Consider the following 21052-nt stretch of genomic DNA (forward strand, 5'->3'; position numbering starts at 1 on the left):
ATTTTAAGTATAAAGTATTAAACATGCAAGATATTATTTCGTGGTAGTAAGAATGGTAAGGACACAATGAAAATATGATCATTTTTCTTAATTTAGGGCTCTGGCTCCCAAACTTGAACAATCATGAGAATTACAAAGTTTTTTCAACATAGATTCCCGAACCTCACTCCCCAAGATTCTGTGGTTTAAGAAAAATCTCATGTGATTCCACTGGGTTAGGGAATCTTCAATGTAAAGGAGGGAGGAAAGGAATGAGAGAGAATATGGCACGTTAGCCTTTTTCTTTATAATTATATTTAAGATTATTGTCAACATTCTCATTCAGACAGATGATGGGTTCATTCACCATGGCAGAAACTGTGTCTTATTAACCTATCGTTTCTTTATTAAACATATCAAGTAATATTTGAAACAGCATGAGCATTCAAAGAATGCTGAATAAGTGAATGAAGGAATGAATGAACAAACGAAAAAACTATTTCAGGTAATTAACTAGTTTAAGAAAAACATTTCCTACATATCTGTTATAAATGCAAAAATATTTCTAAAATCCATTACTTGTTACTGATATAGAGGGCAGCCAACTGATGGACTACATTCATCACCACTTCATAGCACCTGGTAACAAAACAAGACAGTTCCTGAAATGACAAGTTGGGTATATGTTACAAAGTTGCTTTTTAAATGTCTCCATTTCTGACTGAATTTTATGGTAACAATGTTAAACAAAAACAAAATAGTTTTCTAGTAAAAACTCCAATTAACCTGTAGCCAGACAACTTCAAGCATCCCTCAAGCAATCAATTCTTAACTCACCTCCTGCATCCCAAGGTCATTTCTACCTCTCTGCTCCCACAGCATTTCATTCACATTTCTATTTTAAGTCTTATGTTTTACTCATATAATTCCTAAATGACAGAGACCACCTCCTTGCTTCTCTGAATATCCACTGCCTAGCATAGTGGCTAACCCTCAACTGCTTCTCAATAAATTTCTGTCCTATCAAATGAATAAATGAACATTTGAATGAATGAATAATCTCAAAAGTGCTGGTTTAGAAAGTATGACAATGAGAGAAAGGAGTCTCCAAAAGCCACTAATAAAACTTCAAATGTTTATTATCTTTAACCTTATCTATAAACAGGCTTGGCACATAGCAAGTGAAATATTACCCAGGAATGTTTGTCATTTAAAAAACTGGCATCAACCATGTCCCACATCTCCTAAAAATTTCTTTTCGGCTCTCAACTTTTAAACCTTTACAGTTTGCATCCCAGAGTATTTAAAACTGGATAAAACCTGTTCTAAATTTTAAGCTCTATGAGGGCAAGAATCTCTGTTGGTTTTGTGCACTGTTGTATCCCTAGCACCAAAAATGGTTTCTAACATATGCTAGGCTCATCAAAGTTTGTTGAATATTTAAAAATAGAATTTTATGCAGCTGTCAGTGAGATAAAAAAATTTTAATTTAACATTTTTAAAACTGAAAATAATAAAATTTAATTTTAAATAGTTCTAGTTTTACATTTCTTATTAAATTTCTAAAAGTTTAATAAAAGCAGAGAAAACAGAAAATGCAGGACACAGACAAAAAACACAGAAACAAATCCAGACATATAATAGACTATATATGAAACAGAATAAATTAACAAATTAAAAGACAAAGGTTTTCAGATTGTATAAAAAAATCAAAATCCAGACACATGCAGTTTTAAAAAAACACAACTAAAACATAAAGACACCAAAAGGTTGAAAGAATGAAATCGAGAAAATGTTAACTCAGAGCTGGGGCAGTGATATTAATATAAGACAAAGTAGACTTCTTAGCATTACTATGGCTAATTACTACATATTTATATATGTAATTATTATCATAGCTTGAGGGTCACCACATAACAATAAAAGATTCAATTTATCAGGAATGATAAACTTGTATGTACCAAATAAAATATCTTCGAAATAAGAAATGCAAAATTTGATAAAACTATGGGGGAGAAATTGACACATTCACTGAGACCCTACAAATTTCTTAGACTCCTGCCCAGCAATCTTCCCGTTAGGTTCTGGCAATAGGTGGCAATAAAAGGAGGCTAGAAGGCAGGAAAAGGACATCCTTTTTATTTCTTCCTGTTTTTGTCAACCTACTCCAGGCAGGAGAGGTACACCCTGGGGATGGCAGATTGCTTCCGCCTCCAGCTTCTCCCACCACTACAGAACCAACCTCACTTGTATTGCCCTCTCAAAGGTATCAGCAGCAGCCAGGCAGTGCTACTTTCCCAGATATACAGGTACTAATTCCGGGGGGGCTCCTTCTCCAAGCTCCCAGATTCTGGCAACCCCAACCTTCTCCCTTTTTTCCCCTAGATGTAGAAGTGGTATCTTCTTCCTTTGGATTACCTCACTGTTCTTTTTTCAGCCTTTCAATTCTTATGTAACCAACTGTCTATATTAACTCTCCTCTTTTGAAATACCTTGTGTGGACTCAGACACATACCATAATAGAGGATAATTTCAACAAAATGTTCTCAATTAGGTCAAGTACACCAAAAAAGTAGTGAAGATCTAAAAGATTTGAACAATATATTAGCATGCTTGATTCAATGAAATAATCAAATCTTGTACCCAACAATCAGAAAGTGGGTGGGATTATGGGTATTTTTTTCCTTATCTCCAATTTTTGCTTTTGTCGCATCATGCAAGCACTGCTTTTATAATGGGGAGGGGAGAAATAGAGGTTATTTCATTTTTCTTGTAAAATTAAAACAAAACAGCTAGAATACCTAAAATTTTGCAGTATGGAAAAGCGTATCTAAATTGAAAAATTTCATTAGACGTAGCAAGTGCGGTTGCTTTTAACCTCATCATTGCTCATGTAACAACTTAATCATCTACATTAATTTTTTCCTGACAGTTATCTTTTCCTACCTAGTACAACGTTTAAACTATTTTAAAAGGCACAGTGACAAATTATTCATAAATGAAATTATATAAATTTAATTTTGATCCTTATCATCCTGAAATGCTATGAAAATCTTTCAGGAATTATGATCTCCTTAATTATAATCCAATAACAACTAAGTGTCTTACTCTTACAGTATACATTCTAAGCATTTGAAGGTTTGAGAAATCTTTTTGAATTATGTGTACTTTACTCAAAGTTTTCCAAGAAAAACCTCAATAAAAAGTAAAAATCAGTTACCTGTAAGAATGAAATAAATCTCCCCATTTGAATTTGGCAATCACCTTCCACCATGCTGGAATCTGTTGCTTTAAAAGGCAACATGAAGATTGTATTTCAATTATTTTATATAAACTCAATCGACACCAAAAAATGAGAATATGATTTTTAATCATTAATACATCTTCTAATCTGCACAGCATTAAAAACAGAATTTTTACACTGAAGAAAAAATGAGACAATCATCACACAATTAAAATAACCAACTGTGTCACTATTTAATGAATTCAAGGAAAATTCTTATCTAGCTACAGTGCTCTGTAATTAATAAAAATATCATAGAGAATTTAAAGAACTTGCTGCTGCTTAATCACGCAGGGTTTTTTCCCGTTTACCAAACAAATAAACCAACAAAAATACCTGAATGCTTATTTTTTCCAAAACATTATGATAGTCCTAGAATTGTCTGTTAAGTTTTTGTTCATTTCAATCTCAAAATACGCATCGCATTACAATGTAAAATTTTAAAACTTACCTCCTTCTCCATAAAACAGGAGACCATTATAAAATTTAGTTTCAGCCTGTTTAAAAAAAATTAAAATAATTTTAAAAATTGCTATTTTGTTTTTAAATTCCTAGGCTCTCTTAGTTATCCATATCTAATAATAAGCAGAAGACTGCATCACTTATAAATTCACTAAAAATCAAAAACTGCTTACAATACAGATAAATTCAATTTATCTTTAGAGTACCAAAAATATCATCACATAGTCAAAAGTTATTTCTTGATTTCTTTAGCCTTTACTTTGTCTCATCTGACCACTCTAATTGCCCCATATCCTCCCGTTAGTTCATGTGAGATGGAAAGCAAACACATGGTAACAAAAAAGTAGAGAAAAAAATGAAGTCTACTAACTTCCAGAGGTTTCATTGTTCATGGGCATATTGAAAATTCAAAGCTTTCTTTAAAAATCAGTTATATCCAGAAAGCCAGTATGTATGGCGGGTAACAGATTTTGAAGGTATGCTAACCCAGACACTAACCATTACTGCAGTAAAATGTTAGGTAAGCAAAACCCTCTTTAAATCTCGGTTTCCTTATCTATTTCTCACATCCCTCCCTGGGTTGTTTTAAGTATTAACAGGGTTGGTTAGCATGATATTTGGTACATAGTAAGTACTCTGTTATTAATACTACTATTACTTCTTTAAGTAATTAAACATTTAATAAATATTCATGCACACTGTACACTTATAAGCGTATTTGCTTTTTAAGTCATGTTTTTAACATCTTAAGAATACAAATAATTACCTCATATTTTAATTTCTTGATTTCACAACAAAGCGCAGCATAAACCGTGATGACTTTGTTTAAGACCTAGTTTCATGAGTAAAAACACAAAAGGGAAAAAGTAAATTATAGCAGATAACTAAAGCATTTTAAAAATAGGTTTTTAGGTTTAGGAATCTGTACCTTGTTTTCAGTCTTTATGAGTTCCAAAAGGGAAGACTGTTCATAAGGCAAAAGCTATAGAAACAAGGAAAAGAACATTTCTTTTTAGTTTGAAAAGAATTACTGAAATGTTAAATGCAAACTGAATCTAGCTCTACTCTATTTAAATTTGTTTTAGACCCTCTACTCAGCACCATACCAGATAGGGAGTGACTACTAATGGGTACAGGATTTCTTCTGGGAATGGTGAGAATATTCTAAACTGGTTCTGGTAATGGCTGCACAATTCTGTGAATATTCTAAAACACAAAGAATTGAATGACATGCAAATTATATATCAAGAAAGTTGTTATTTAAAAACTCAATATGTGACTTAGGACAGTGTTTAGTACATAATAAATGTTAGCTATTATTTCAGTGGTAACAGGATACAGTTTCAAAGATAAAACAGGATAGAACTACCTCAAAATAGAACAAAACAGGAATGACCTAATTTATACATTAAAAAATTGTTCCAACATTAGGATCCTCCTAAGCAACATAAAGGAACTTTTGGGAAATGATGAAAATATTCTGTATCTTAATTGGGATATGAATTACATGGATATATGTGTCTGGCAAAATCCACTGAACAGTATATTTTAAATCTATGCATTTCACTCTATGTAAAATAACCTCAACAAACACAGCTTGATATTCTATTCCAACCCTCTTCATTTTCTTGATGATGAAAAACAAAGGCTAGTTCAAAGAGTTGGAGTCTGTGTCAGTCTTGGCACTAAAGGCTTTGAGGTTGTGTCATTCTTTAAAAAAACAAAATCATACAAAAATATCTGCATGGCTTAGAGAAATGGACATTAACAATTTTCCTCCAAGTTTTAGTTCTCTAGATTCTGAATAATATACATTCCAACAATTATGTTTTCAAGATATAGTGTGTCCTGAAAATACATACATAAATTTAAAAAATTAAACAAAATCAAACCTTTAATGCTATAGGATCAAGATTGAAATCCCAAACATCTCCAATTGAATCATCCAGTGCATCCTCAATTCTTCGCAACTGAGACGTATACTCCTCAAGAAATTTCCCATAATTCTTAAGTTGAACTTCAGCATGAATTTCTAAATTTAAATTTTAAAATAGTACGTGAGAATTACAAAAATTACAGGACATTTACGTCAAATAATCTCAAAAGTTGCAGCAAAGTAGATACTAAATGTATTACTCTAGAATGTCTAGACTTACTGAAAATAAAGTTTCAGTTAAACAATAATTCAGCTTTCGACATTTTCCAGATAAATTTAAAAGCAGTAGATGTTGCCATATACAGAGCTATAGATCATCTTAAAACTTTAAAGTATTATGAAAAAGTCACTACCCCATTTACTCGATAATCCAGAGCTTTGAAATGATTTGACTAATTTCTTAGACGACACAATATCCTGATTCCGAGTTTTAGTCATAAACAATATTTTTGCAAAAATAAAATCGTGACCTGAAGCAGGTGCAAAAATCTGGTTGTCATACAAGCAAAATTTAAAAACATAATTCTTAATTCTCTGCACAGTAAACTTTCTAAAAATACACCTATATACTGTTTTTAAAATATGTTGAGGTCTGCTTTATCATAACGGATATTCCTGCAATGCCCCAAATTTACCAAGATATTGTTTTAACTATTTAACTATAATAATAGAGTTGGAAAACCCAGTAAAGAAAACTAAGTACAGAATATTGTGATATTTAAAGAATTTACATATTAATAGATGACTAAAGAGTCACTAGAATAAAATAAATAAAGGTATGCCTATTTATCAAAATTAATAAAAGTAAATATTCCACTTTATATATGTAAGAATTCATACTTATTACAAACGCAGCACATTCAAGCTCTGTCTTCTAAAAAAAAAAGGTAAAAGTTTTCTCTCCTGAAATTAGCCATGCAAAGCAACTCTAAGATAATGTATCTTCTCATTAAGGATAAAGACCTAGCTCCCCATTCTCTCTTATTTTGCAACTAATTCACTAACTCAGGTGGGTCAACTTAGTTCATTAAGGTTTCTCTCTCATTATAGCATTAATCTAGGCAATTCTGAAAAACGTTTAGTCTAAATATGATTAACAGTCTATAAATGAATGAAAATTAGGCACAGAGAAGAAATGAGATGTCTTCTCTACAGCTTAAATTAAAAACTGAGTAAGATTCTCAAAATCCCACACACACATCTAATTCTGTTATACGGAAAATGACCTTAGCTGTATTTAACCAGCATACGAGTTCTTAATAACAATATTAGAAAAACATGTCAATAAATTACTCATTTAGTCTATTTGAGAATTTACAAAGTAGCAGACATCAGAAAACCTGTAATAAAATTAAAGTTCCTTGCTGATAAGGAATAGTTGTAAAATTAGTAAAAATTAAAATAAAAAGATTTAAAATAAAAACTACATGATTCTTCAAGAGTGAAATTTACATGCTTATCCCTTCCAACAAACTGCATTCTTTGTTTTATCTTTGTATTCTTAATACCTAGCATAGTGGTAATATAGAAAACGTCTGCTCAGTGAATCAGATCTTTCTACTCTAAAGTGAACGAACCATTTGCAAACCCAATAATATGTTTTATTCCAATTTTTTGAAGATGAAAGTAAATATTCCACCTTATACATAGTAATTCATTATTTATTCCAAAGGCAAAGTCAGGGACCTTTGTCCATAAAACTTCGTCCATGATAAGGTGCAGTTCACTTTATAACAGTAAATACAGAATCCTCTTCACAAAAAAATTAAAAGACTTTGTTATTACCACCAAGATTTTTTTATGCTGTATAAGAGCTAATATCTTATGAAATGTTTTGTGAAAAACTGCAAATCCTCCTGAATTAAGCTCACAGTTTCTTCCAGAGACTAAAACCTAATAACATGTAAGTTTGTACACGTGTCTTGCTTTGTAAATTTAAGCAAAATCCACAAGTAATTTTTTTAAATTACATTCACCTTTTGGAAAAACGGCATTAAAAACAAATTCACAAGCAGTATGTCTCAAAATCTCCTATATCATTTATACAGATTAATATCACCAAAGGTAAGAAACAGATTGACATCTTGAGTGTTACCACAATAGTTTGGCCTCTAAATTCTGCTGCGTATAACTGAAGGTGTTAGTTTTGTTAGCCTTCTAAGCTAAAATCAGACAATTCGATTTTATACAGCAAAATGTGAAGCAGATTTCCTGTGATTTTTGAAACCTTTCTAGCTGCGACGGAAACTACAGGACATCACTTATTTAACGTAAACAAAAGGCATGGAAGGAAATTAACATTCACGTGTTTATCTTTTCTATCTCAAGAGTTCTTTTTCGCTATCTTCAATAGTTAGAAGAATGTGAAGGAAAAAACACTCAAACTTCCAAAAGTTGGTTGGGGAGGAAAAAAAAAAACAAAACAGGAAACCGAAACAGGAACCCAGACCTAAGCCTCAGCTAGAACTGAACGCTCTGATGATCTGGCGAAAGCCCCAAGAGTCCAAAGACAGGGCCAGACTCCTCTTCGGGCGGCTGGGCCTCCCTGGACCCGCCCCGCCCGTGCCCCCAGGGCTGCAGAAAGTGCACGCCGCTCCCCCAGGGGCACCCCTAGCTCCTCAGGAGAGTCCCTGCCCCGAATGACGAGCCCTGACTGGGCCAACCTGACCCGCATTGCTGAGACCCCCCAACCCAGAAAGAAACGCTCGAGAGCGCGTCCCTCTCAACCGGCAGAAAGTGCCCGGAACCCGACGGCTGCGCAGCGACCGCGACGCAGAGCCCTCCCGCAGGAACGCCGCCAGGACTGAGGTCGGCGCAGCAGAGTCCACCCGCAGCTCTCGCCCTGTCGCTCTCTTACTCTGTGAGCCGTCGTCAACGCGGTCGAACTCCCAGTCCGGGGACAGAGTCTCCACCGCCATCACCCCGGCGCCTCCCTCACTCACAGCCCCTACCAGCCTGGACGACTACGGCAGCCTCGCCCCAGCGGCTGTCACAGCACGTGACTTCCGGCCCTGGCCCCGCCCCCGTCGCGAGGGCCCGCTGGGCTTCACGCCCCCTGCGGGCCGCGGGGGCCGCTGGGAAAGCGAGTCCTCCGCGGTGACCAGAGGTGGCTGCACGGGCGGCGACGGCGGCGACGGTCCTCTTGGTGTCCTCCTGTTTCTATTTGGGCCTTTCCACTGTTTTCTTATGTCACACCGATATCTTCAATTTCGCTTTCTGTCTCCAGGCCACTTTTATTACCTAGGGAGTTACTCCCTCAGTCTAGCCAAAAAAGGGCAAAATTGATGGGGTGAGGGCTTAAGAGGAAGGCGTGGTCCTCGAAAAAGTCGCTGTCCAGGACCTTCTCCCAAGAAGCCGGTATTTCTAAAGCCCTTCCTGTCGCCACCATCCGAGAGCTTAGCTTGCTGCTTTCCTCCTGCGCGTCCTGTACGGATTGTTCTTGAAAAAAACTGCGAAGAGGAGTTACTTGACGAACACCTTACGGAGGAATTTTACTACCATGCTTACATTGCACTCGCTCGCTCTCTACCCGCTCCTCTTAAAAAGGGGCGGTAGGGGGTGGGGGAAAAAAACGCTGTTTAAGTGTTTTTAAATGCTCCTACCTGCTACCTGGCTCTTCCGCGAATGAGAATATGTTACCCAGCAACTCTACTTATAGCAATGTTCATTGCTGCATAGTTTTTAACAGATACTAATAGAAAATCTAAATGTCCATCCACAGGGAATAATTGCACAACGTTTAATAATCCATACAATGAAATACTAGATAGCTGTTAAATGAAACAGATTTATAGAGGCATGAGAAAATTATATTTAATCAGGTCCAAAGTTTAATCATAATCTCCTCTGAATGACATATCACAGTGACTAAAACCCTTCAAAGGGCTCAGTTGTCTGGTAAGAGAAATTATTAAGGTATTTAACTTATGAATCAACAAAGTATAGTTGGCAGATCTGCCACCTGCTTTTGCAAATAAAGTTTTATTGAAACACAATCATTCTCACTTATTTGCATATTATCTATTGCCGCTTCACAGTACAATGGCAGGTTGAGTAGTCACAGCAGTGACAATATGGCCCAGGAGCCTAAAATATCTACTATTGAGCCCTTTAAGGAAAAGTTTGCCAACCCTTGTTTAAACTCCAAAAGAGCAAAATAAGGGGAAAAAAAAGTCTTGCTATATAAATTATGGTCCACAAAGTGTATTGAAGTAACCTAATTTACAAAGCATAATTATCTTAGAAAAATCTTGTAATCAGCATATCAAAGAAATTAACAAGGATCTATGTCCTTGTAAAGAGGCAATGGACACAGCCTAAAGTAGTCAAGTGGACCCACTTGCAGTTAATAACTAGGAAAAGTAGACAAAATACAATAAAAATAAAGAGAATAAAAGCAGGCAGAAACCATAGGAAAACTTACTCAGCAACTGGTAATAATTATGTGTTTGTGGCTTTTTACCTGACAGTGTCCCTCATCCCCTTCAAATCGAGGAATGAAACCTGCTGTGTTACTAGCTCGAGATGGTAGCAAACTAAATTCAGCGCTGTTGGAAGAGAAGCTGAAAATTTGGGGTGCGTTTGGGAGAGGGGAAATTCTGAAGCAGGGGACTCACAGAATGGATGAGATCTAAAATCCAAGTATAAACTCTGCCCAAATTCCTGGCTGGCCACGAAACTACATGTAGAGGGCCTGCTGAAACTGCAGTCAGGAGTCTTTGAAAAACAACTATATTGCTGCCATTTGATGCATATTACCTGTGCACCTTAGGTAGCAAAAGCTGAAGCCCTGTGGATTTAAGATAACAGAGAACAGAGATTGAACTGGCAGAGCAGCTTGAAATTTAGAAAGAAAAATTGATAAACAAGGGAACTGCAAAGGGAGTAAACCCCAAAATCTGAGCAAAATCACTGGCCAAATCTTTGTCAAATGAAGAACTAAGCAGAAATATAAGCTGCTGCACTCTTCAAGGTTTGAGTCCAAGCACATTTACTTCTTTCTAAATCAAAACCCCAATAATTTTCTGAAGAACATAACAGAATCCAGAGTGTCACTGAATTGTCATTTTTTAACAATGAGTGATGAAGTTTAACCAAAATCTGACAGAACAGAAAAAAGAAATAGATGAAATTATAATTATAGTTGGAAATTTTAACACTTCTCTCTTGTTATATGATATAACAAGTAGAATAAAGAATTGAATGATACTCTCAACCAACTTGTATTAATTGATATTTATAAGACATTTCACTCAACAGCCACAAAATAGACATTTTTTCAAGTATACGAGGAATACTCAGTAAAATAGGCCATATGCTAGGCCATAAAACAAATCTCAATACACTTAAATGGATTGAAATGTTATAGTTATGTTCTCTGACCACAATGTAATTACATTAGAAATCAATAACAAAATCTCGAAATCCCTGAAATTCCCTAAATATTAGCACAAAGCTCAAGGGCATTTTACTGAATTAAGAAAACCAGTCAAAGCAGTTTCACATTGTGTGATTCCATTTACTTCATATTCTTGAAGAGATAAAACTATAGTGATTTTAGAATATTTTAGTGGTTATTAGGGTTAAGATGTGGTTGCTAGACATGACTGAAAATGGCTGGGGCAAGGACTTGTGGAGGAGGGGAGGTGGGAAGTAGAACTATTCTATATCCTGATCGTGGTATTCCTTACATAGATCCGTACATTTGTTGAAACTCAGAAATGTATACCCACCCCCCAAGAAAAGACAATTTTACTTATGTTAATTTTAACACACCTGGTTGTGGGATTGGCCTTCGCATGCATCCAGCTTCAGATTTCAAAGGATGACAGGTCTTGGATTTTCATTGTTTCTTTTCTGTCTCTTCACAGTTTTTGCTACATTCTTTAGGTTTCATATGGTATCCCTTGGCAGCTTCAGGCTCATCACCATACCAGATCTAGCATAAGAGAGAAAAGGAACACACTTAACTGATAGCTCAAACAGAAGTCTCAGAATTAAGTTTTGCTGGCCTTGATTAACCTTACTAAGACATTGTGCACCTTGTTGAACCAATCATTGTAACTGAGGGGATGAGAGGGATGCACCAATTAGCTTAGTCTATGTCATGTGCTCTACCCCTGGATCCTGGGGTGGTGGGGGTTTGGGGGAGAGATAACTTCATAAGAACCACAGGGCCTAAGAAAGGGGGAGAAGTGGATCCTCAGATGACAACCAGGTACTATTACCCCAAGTAGTGGGCTTGTCTTACAGTAATTGTGCTTCCTGTGGATCATACTCTCTCCTAGGGTGATGTCTTCTAAGAGTACCAGTTGAGAGCCTGGGGTATATATTGGACTCTCTTCTTCTTGGCAGGTGTTGAACTCTAATTTCTTGATACTGAAAACTCTGCTTTGCTTTTCAGCATTTTCTTAGTTTTATAGCCTTAATCTCATATAACTTAAGAATCAGCAAATACCTCAAACAGAAAACAGGTATCCTAAGCCGAGTGCATCTCCCTTATCTTTAAGATCTTTGCTCCTCAAGTCCTGGCTGCTCTAACTCCAATTGTCTTTCTACCCCCACGAGATTGCTGAAAACTGCTGGTTTCTTTGCTTTTTGGCATCTATTCCCTACTGGAGTTTTAGCTTCTCTTCCCAAATCAAGCATTGATAAATGCCAAACTGGAAAGTAGAATGCAAAATGGATTGAATTCAGTGAGCTTCTTTTTCTTCTAAGACCTTAATACTTCAAGACTTGACCACTGCATCAGCTTTCTGATGCTTTCAGACAGATAAACTAAATAATTTTATCTAGATATACTAGCTATTCTTGATGGGTGTTGTTATGCTACAAAGGACTATCATAGGTGAAACGGAAATCTCTTTTTATGCTTTTAATATCTGTATGATCTGTACTGATGTCCACTCCTCTATTCGTGATATTTGATATTTCTGCTTTCTCTATTTTTTATCAATCTCTCTCAAAGTTTATCCATTGTATAAGTATTTTCAAAGAACCAACTTTTGGTTTTGTTGGTCATTTTTATTAAATGTATTTGGTTCTTAAAGAAGGAGATGTCAAGATGAGATTAGACATACCAGAGATTTTCTAGAGGAAACAGCTATTTTTCTAGAGGAAACAGCTATTGAGGGGGTAAGGGGAGGGAGCCAGAGAAAGCTAAGAGACCCATCTGGCTGCAATTCCGGTCTGATTCTTTGTGAAGGAGATAGGGAAGGAAAGCAGGATAGGGAAGAGTACTAGACTGCTATGACATTCAAAGAAAATCTGGTAGGCCAATAGAATCACCCCATCAGTGGTGATCTGCATCTCCCAGGAATGACCTGCCTTACTATTCTTGCTCCCCCCACCCAAGTCATTAGCTGGGAGCAATTCATGGGAGGCATAAACTGAGTTTGAATGTGAAAATAAACTTCAGAGTACAGCAGCTAAAGTCATCAGTTAGTCATGCTTCCTGCAGTTGACAATCTGTCAGTGGCTATGCTCAAGGTTACCATCTACTACAATTTGGGGTGAAAGGAAAGGGGTTATACCAATGGAAACAAGATCCCAAAAGAATGCCTGGTTCAAAAGCTGGAAGGCTTTCTGCAAGTGAAAGATAAAGAAAAAAACTGAAAAAAAGTTTATTTCAGGCCCAAACTTTTATCTCTTAAGGATAACTTGCTTTCAACTTTGTTTCTTCAGCTTACTCTAGACTAGTCACTTTTCTCTCATTTCCTTCATCTCAGCAAAAATATCTTGTGAGTGTCTGCAGCATTGTATCTGAGGATACAATGAAGGAGCATGCACCAGACACCAGGAAAAGCAAATAACATTCTATCTCTTCCAGGAATATCCCCTGTGATTATTTAGAAGTGCATTATTATCATTGCTTGTACAGCCATGTTCACTTAAATTCACTCGCATATTTGCCCTTTTTTGGTCTTCATTCCTTCCTGCCTTTCCGGGCTTCCATGTGAGTAATTTTCCTCCTGCTTGAAGGATACTCTTTAATATTCCCTTTATTGAGTGTCTGCTGATGACAAATTCTCTTAAGTTTTTGTTTCTAAAATTGACTTCATTTCATCTCCATTTTGCTGAGCATAGATAGATAGATAGATAGATAGATAGATAGACAGACAGACAGACAGACAGACAGGAGTTTTTGTTTGTTTGTTTGTTTGTTTGTTAAACTCTCTAAATGCATCTGGTCTAACCTCCAATTATCAAAAGAACTACACTTTTGGTTCTTACCAAAGAAGAAAATCTTAGACATCATGAATTTTGTTATATTTGGGTGAACATAAACTTGTTTTCTAAAGTTAGGAGTTGGAGTATATAATTTGGAAACCCCATTCAGGAAAAATCACACTCCTTCTCCACTCCTCCCAGTTGACACAGATCAGAACAAATAAAATGAATATCAACATATGGACATTTAAAAGAAGCAAGAAGTCAGAAAATGCAGTCAGGGAAGTGGGTTGAATTGGTGAAGGGCAATTCCCAAAGTAAAACCCTGATGTCATCTGTAATTCTCCAAGCTTTGAGGATGGGTTTTTTTTTTTTTCCAATCTCTCCTACCTTCTTAAACACATTTACTTATTAATTCATTTTCTCTTTCAACAAATATTTCTTAAGCTCTGCTTAGTGATAGATACTGTAAATCTTTCTAAATCAAACATGGATTCAGTCTGCAAGGAGCTTCCAGTAGAGAAGATGACAGCTGCGTAAATACCAGTAACAGATTAAAACATGATGAGATGCGTAGACAAAAATCCTTCTCTGTTCTGAGAAGTAAAATACTACTTTGAGGGAATAAGTAGGTTAGGGAGGAAAGAATCAGGAAAAAAATGACTCCAGGAAGTAGCACTTGAGCTATACTTTTAAGAAGAAAAGGAATTTGGTCATGCCGAGATAAGTGACAGGTGACAAGTTTTTCTGGGAAGTATTGTCCAGGAAGGAATTGGCAAATACTTCAGTTCAGCTGAATTACACGTGCGAAAAATAGCATCGAGAAATAAGAATAATCCCAAATTGCAGATGGCCTTGAATGAAAGGCTGAGGAGTTCTGTTTGAGACAAGTGCTCAGCCAAAGCATGTATGAGCATTTCTTCTAGAGAAGAGAAGGAAAAGGGTCTCTACCTACTACCTAACATCCGTAGCGAACCAACTCTGTGCCAGACCCTTCGCTCAGCGCTACGTACTCTCATTAAATCTTATCAGCCTACGAGATAGGAATCAAGATCCCTACCTAGAAAAGGTGCCCCCACCCCTTAAATTTCGTAACTGGAGGCATGCTGGCGTGCCTATTCCCTTCTCAGGACTGTGTAATAGGCATGACTTGGAGTGTCAGACTAACAATTGAGGCAGATCCCTATGTACCTCAGAGGGCCTGAGTAACTGGTAGGTCCCTCAGCTAGTAAGTACCTGGCCCACGACTGGGACCGAGGCAGCCACCAGCAGCGGTCTCTCCCGCTCCGCACCAGTTCAGCAACTTGTCGGAGGCCGGGCAGCTCCGGGCGGCCGACGCAGCCCCGCCCAGTCGCACGGGATTGGCTGCCGAGCCCCACCAGCTGGAGAGGGCGGAGTCCTGCCACATGGAGGGGGCGGGGTCGTGCCAGCTGACGGGGCGAGGCCATGGGTCCGGTCCTGGGACTTGCCTTCATAGCCAGCAGCGAGCGCGGCCGCCCAGTGCTCGGAGGCTGCAGGCCGCGTCCAGGCTGAGCCTCCCGCTTGCCTCCCGCGCTGCCGCGCCGCCCGCACGAGCGCTCCTTTCCAGAATGCTGCGTTGGGGCAGCCAGGCGCTCCGGCGCTTCTCCACCGGCCGGGTGAGTCCCGCCCAGGCCAGCGTCCCGGCTCTCCCCCGGGGCTGGAGGGCCGGGCTGCGGGGCTGGGGGTGGGCAGCGATGTTTACACAGCTAAAAAGCTAAGACAATGTTTTTAAAACTGGGAGACTGCAGAGATGAGTCCGGGGAGGGTCCTCGATGGGGCTTGTCAATCGAGCCATTGTTTTCTACGGGGAAAAGGGCCAACGATGCGGCTTTTGAACATCTAAGGTCTGGCTGGCATTGACAGGGTGGGAACAGTCACTTGGCAAGGGGGACAGAAGTCGGCTTCCTTTCTTTTTTCGTTTCATTTGTGAGATCCCTGGTTACGACCTGGAGCCAAGGTACAGGACCGAGACCATCTCCTAAAGGAGAGTGGTATCAAGTCAGCCGGGTCCTCCTCGGCAGCCTGAAAGGTGTAAGCCCTTCGGACTGGCATGCAGGGCCCATTCAGATAGTGGCACTCAAGAGCCGGTGTTTGAAAGCTCATTCCTGAGCTGTAGGCGGCAAGATTTCTAGGATGACTAGTCGCTGCAGAAGCGGGCAAGCTGAACATTTGAAAACTGTAGCGCAAGAACCGAGCCTTGGCCCAGCCCCGAGTCTTGAAATTGCATCAGCTTCTCCAGAAATGGAACAAGAACGGACACGTTGCGTGTGACGCTGCCTTCAGCGCTGCGGGGGCCTCGGGAGAGATGCCTCCCTCTATCTAAGCGGACTTCAAGCTGTTCAAGGAAGAGAAAAAAAAAATCTGTTTCATGTACATTATCTCTTTATAGGAAGTACATGTTTGCTATTAGAATTTGCTTTTGATTCATTTTATCTGCCAAAGCCATAAGTGCACGTGTACATATTCAGATGTAAAAAAACTTAGAGGCAAGGAGATGTCTTGAGTAGCACCCAAAACTGGCCCAAAGTCTCATAAATGGAAAAGCTTCTCTCCCCTAGTCAACCTCTAAATAATGAGAATTCACTTTACCCCATGCAATCGGTTCTGGTTTTTCTGAAAGTATTCACCTTTTTAAACATAAGGAAAAAGAGACCTGCTCTGGGAAAGCTTTTTCTTGCTCTCCTAAGCAGAGCACTGCACTCCTTAGCTTTCTCCGGACACGTGTCACATGGAAATCGGGGCTGGATGGCACAGAGAGGAAGGGGTGTGTGCCAGCCTGTTTTATTGACCTCCTCTGTCAACACTTTTCATTGAATTATCATTTTTGGAGAGCAGAAGAGAGTCTTGAAGAATGAAAATATTGTAATAGTGAGGTTTACATAAGATTTCAGTAGTAAGCGATGAACATCCAGGTGGCAAATGGCATAAATAAAAACATATGTGGGGAATCACCAGGCATGGTGAGGGGTCAGGGGCCAGAGTCTGACTATACCCAGGAATGCATGTGGAAGAGCTGGGAAGAAGGCAGGTTCTTCAATGACTGAAAGGAAGACATGGAATGATAAGTGAAGAATTTGGAGTATTTTGCTCCATAGCAAATGGATGTCCATCCTTTGGACTGTGTTCTATAAGAATTGTTCAAAATCAAACATGTAATGGGTTGTGGGAGCATAAAATGGTACAAACATTTTGATTAAACTGGTGGTTTTTTATAAAATTAAACATATACCTATTATATTACCCAGAAATTGCACTCCTAGGTATTTACCTAAGAGGAAGGAAAACTTAACTGTTCACACCGATACCTGTTTGTGAATGTTTACAGAGTCTTTGTACATAGTCACCAAAAACTGGAAACAACTTAAATGTCCTACAGCTGGTGACATGACAAACTGTGGCACATTATCCACATTATGGAATCTGACTCAGGAAAAAGAAAAAGAGGAATTATATACCAATACACACGACATGGATGAAACTCAAATGTGTGTGCTAACTGTAAGAAGACAGACTCAAAGAGCTATATATTGTATGATTCCATTTATCTGATATTTTGGAAAGAGTATAGTGATAGAAAAAAGATCAGTGTCAGGGGCTAGAGATGAGGGAAGGATTGACTGCAAAGGGACATGAGGGAATTGAATTGTGGGTGGATGGAAATGTTCTTTATCTTGATTGTGATGGTGGTTACATGGCATAGTTAAAACTGACAGAACTGCACACTAAAAAGGTCATATTTTACTGTAGGTAAATTATACCTGCATCTTGGAAAATGTCACATAGCACTTTTGAGTTTAATATTAAAGCAGAATGAAAAAAGAAATCTCAGAAACTTGGTAAAATACAAGGGGAAAATAAGTTTATAACACTTCCTGATAGAATTAATGTTTCCATTCTCTATCTTAAAGAAATGAACTTAGAAACATTTAATGATTTCAGCTTAGTGATATGGCTGGATCTTTTTAACTGATGCAACTATATATAGCAATAAAACCCTTTGTCAGTTTTGTTGTCCACCTCTGATATCTTGCCTGGCTCATTGCTTCTTAATTGCTCCTCATGGTAGGGTTTATTTAGCCTTCATATTTATTTGGCACCCTGTTATTTAGCTTCCTCTGCCAGCATCTGGGACAAGTCTGGCTGGTGGTTCTGGGTTCATAGCCTCGTTTCAGGATTTGAGGTTACCTTATGAATCAGTTTGAGAGGTTGGACCTTTCCCTGCTTCCTGGAACCAAGTACTGGCTTTATACTCTATTTCTAGCAACCACATCCTTAACTTGTTTGACCCCTGCTTTGTTGTCTAGTTTGTTTTTAGAACCTCCAAATTCAACTTCAAACCATATTAAATTATGTATTCTGTACTATGCACTTTGTTTAAATCTTGAGGAAATAATAATAGTAATAGTATTGGTATAGCACTTCATATGTACCAGGCATCTATTATAAATTCTTTACATATATACTCATTTAATCTTCATAATATCTCAGTGAGGTAGGTACTATTATTATTCCCATTTTACAGATAGGGAAACTGAGACCCAGAGGTGTTAAATAACTTTTCTAGAGTCTCACAGCCAAAAAGGATAAAATAAGAAATAAATAGTCCCTGCTTTCAAGGAGTCATAGGTTAGTAAAGATTAGTAAAGATAATACACCAAATTAAAATATGAATGGATAGTAAAATATGAAGACACTCAACTAAACTAGTAATCAGGAAAATGCAAATTAGAACAAGATATAGTTTTTCACTCTTCAGGTCAGTAAAATCATAGAGTTTGACAATGTTGTGTGTTGGCAGGGATGAGAAAACAGTTCTTCAAATACTCCAGAAGCCAATCTGATGCTATCCAATAATATTTAAGTTCAAAAATGATCCTGCAATTTCTTGTGTAAATATCTGAGAAAACACTTCCACGTGGGCTCAGGAAGCATGTACAAAGATATTCATGGCCATGGCATTTGTAATAATGACATATTAAAAGCTGGAATGTGCCTCAATAGGGAAATGAATGAATAAACTGAGACATAGCTTCTCTATGGAACACTGTGCAGCACTTTTAAAGAATGAATTATATGTACCGACAGGAAAGTTATGGAACATTACACATAATATGATTTCATTTGTATTACTTTTAAAAATACAAAATAATTTTTTAGGTGTATATTTCCATGTTTTTAATAAGAAGTGTTATGTGTTAATTTAAATTAATTTTAAAATTCTGTGCAATTAGAATAAACAGGTAATAGCTATGAGTCTTAGAAGACTCATCTTGGAAGTTGGCTGAGTGGGGCAGGATTATGGGAGGGCTTCGGGAAGTTCTCTTTGGATGTCCTCTCCATTCGGACCCACACTGTGCTCTCCTATCTCAGCTCCATGATGTCATTGTGTCTTTACCTGTGTGTCTTCCCTACTAACTGATGTACTTTTGAGAACAGCAACCATATCTTCTTTGTACCGTTAGTGTAAGGGTCCCAAAGAAAAATGCCCACAGAGGCCAAACAAGTTGGGATTTGAAGTGAGGGATTTGAGCTGGATGGAGTGAAAGACCATATTCAGAGTAAAGGGGGCACCCACTGCTCAACTCCAGGTATTGCTATATGGGAATGTGGGTCAGGTTTGACAAACTTCCTGACTTTTAAAGAGGAGTAAGAAATTCAACCTGCTAATATGAATTCTCCTAATTATTTTACAAATGTTCTGTGAGCCAAAACCGAAAACAAAAAGGCACGTGACTGATTTGCAACCTCTACCATGCGCTGTGCCCAGAACATGGTAAATACTCAAAACATGTTTGTTGAATAAATGTCACACGGTGTCAGGCAGGGTTTGGGCCCACGTGTACTGGATGTTCCATTAAGTGTTAGGCATCTGGCTGTCTCAGAAAATTTTACTTCATTTTATTCTCTTGTGGAAAGATCCTTCATGTAAAACTGTCAATTTTCACACTTCCTGGTGTGGATAGCTTTGGCCTTATTTTACACCCTGCTCAAAAGGTTCTATTAAGGTAGCATCTACTGCACAAAAGGGCTTCAGATCGGGGCATACTCTTAGCACAGTGCCCTTACATTTTTCTACAGAAGACTACGATTTTTTTTTTTGTTCTTTTGCTTTATGTTTTAATCCTCAGAGCATAATCGGAGTCTATATTAATTTGCTTCTTGAAGAACTCCACCAGGGTGTGGACCATGTGGAAATGCAATATTTGCTAGTTTAAAATCAAAAGCTCTGTTCCCTGTAAAAGGCTCTTTGAATGCAGAACATTATCTTTAGAGAACCCCAAGGTACTAGCGCTTATCACCCATATTGTCCCCATGTCAGGACTACCAAAGTACCCTTAGTAAGTCTGATGGAACCACTTCTTACAACTGACCTGTCAAACTGTTGCATGTTTTCCTTTTTTTTTAAGAAAAGGGTAGTGGTGCGGGGGGTGGTGGGGCGGGCGGTGGCTTTAACATAGGAAAGCCACAAAAGCATATCTGCTGAAGTGAGATTGATCTGAATTTGAATCCTGCCTCTGCCTCTTATTATCCCTGTCCTTGGATAGGTTACTTAACTTCCCAGAGCAACTATGTTTTTTCATTTGTAAAATGGGTCACTGTGAGTATTAAAGTAAAGACACATGAAAAGTTTTTGATAAAAGTTTTGAATGAATGAAAAGAGCTCCAAATAGTGCCAGGCTCATGTAGGAGAGATCCATTATCATCATTTTCATTGACCTAGGTATTACTTGTGGTGTAATAATAATAATAGTTAGCATTTATTGGGCATTTACTATTGCCATTTACTGCACTAATGCATTACATGTTTTATCCCACTAAACCCTTATAACAACCTTATGAGATAGATACTATTATTATTCAGGTTTTAATAGATGAGACCCAGCTTACGATCAAACCGCTGGTGTTATAGAAAAACAATGTGCACTAGGATAATAACTAGAGTTAGAATCTTCGGGCTGCCACTCAGTAGCACTTTTACTCCAGACTGCATCTTAACTTCTCTGTGTTGTAATTTCTTCATCTGTAAAATGGCTTAACAATTCCTGTCTGCAGGAGTCACTGGGCAATCAAAATGAGGTGATATATATGAAATACTTGGCACATACGAGGGTCTCATTACACAGTTTGCTATTCTTTCCACCTCTTCTTCCTGATCCAAACTTCCCAAGGCAGTCAAGCTCTATAAGCTCTGTAAAATCTAT

General features: G+C 37.9%; 2 protein-coding genes across 5 annotated transcripts in view; one reads left to right on the top strand and one right to left on the bottom strand.

Annotated features, from left to right (window-relative positions):
- The window catches only part of WASHC4 (WASH complex subunit 4), a 50665-nt gene extending 41990 nt beyond the window's left edge, over nt 1–8675 (bottom strand). For 3 of the 4 annotated variants that reach the window (XM_039877897.1, XM_039877895.1, XM_039877894.1), the window contains exons 1-7: nt 8518–8610; nt 5617–5756; nt 4653–4706; nt 4491–4556; nt 3714–3759; nt 3200–3267; nt 559–641 (exon numbers count right to left, since the gene is read on the bottom strand). In XM_039877897.1, coding sequence (XP_039733831.1) covers nt 559–641; nt 3200–3267; nt 3714–3759; nt 4491–4556; nt 4653–4706; nt 5617–5756; nt 8518–8578 — 518 coding nt within the window. In that variant the 5' untranslated portion in view covers nt 8579–8610. Of the gene's footprint in view, nt 1–558; nt 642–3199; nt 3268–3713; nt 3760–4490; nt 4557–4652; nt 4707–5616; nt 5757–8517 lie in introns of all 4 variants that reach the window. The other variant, XM_039877893.1, reaches the window with a different exon arrangement.
- A 6605-nt stretch (nt 8676–15280) lies between these two features.
- The window catches only part of ALDH1L2 (aldehyde dehydrogenase 1 family member L2), a 48735-nt gene continuing 42963 nt past the window's right edge, over nt 15281–21052 (top strand). Inside the window, exon 1 of the mRNA XM_039877901.1 lies at nt 15281–15466. Within this exon, the coding sequence (XP_039733835.1) occupies nt 15419–15466 (48 nt within the window). The 5' untranslated portion in view covers nt 15281–15418. The remainder of the gene's footprint in view (nt 15467–21052) is intronic.

Source organism: Pteropus medius, unplaced genomic scaffold (genome assembly GCF_902729225.1).
Source record: "Pteropus medius unplaced genomic scaffold, Ma_sr-lr_union100, whole genome shotgun sequence".
Lineage (NCBI taxonomy): Eukaryota > Metazoa > Chordata > Mammalia > Chiroptera > Pteropodidae > Pteropus > Pteropus medius.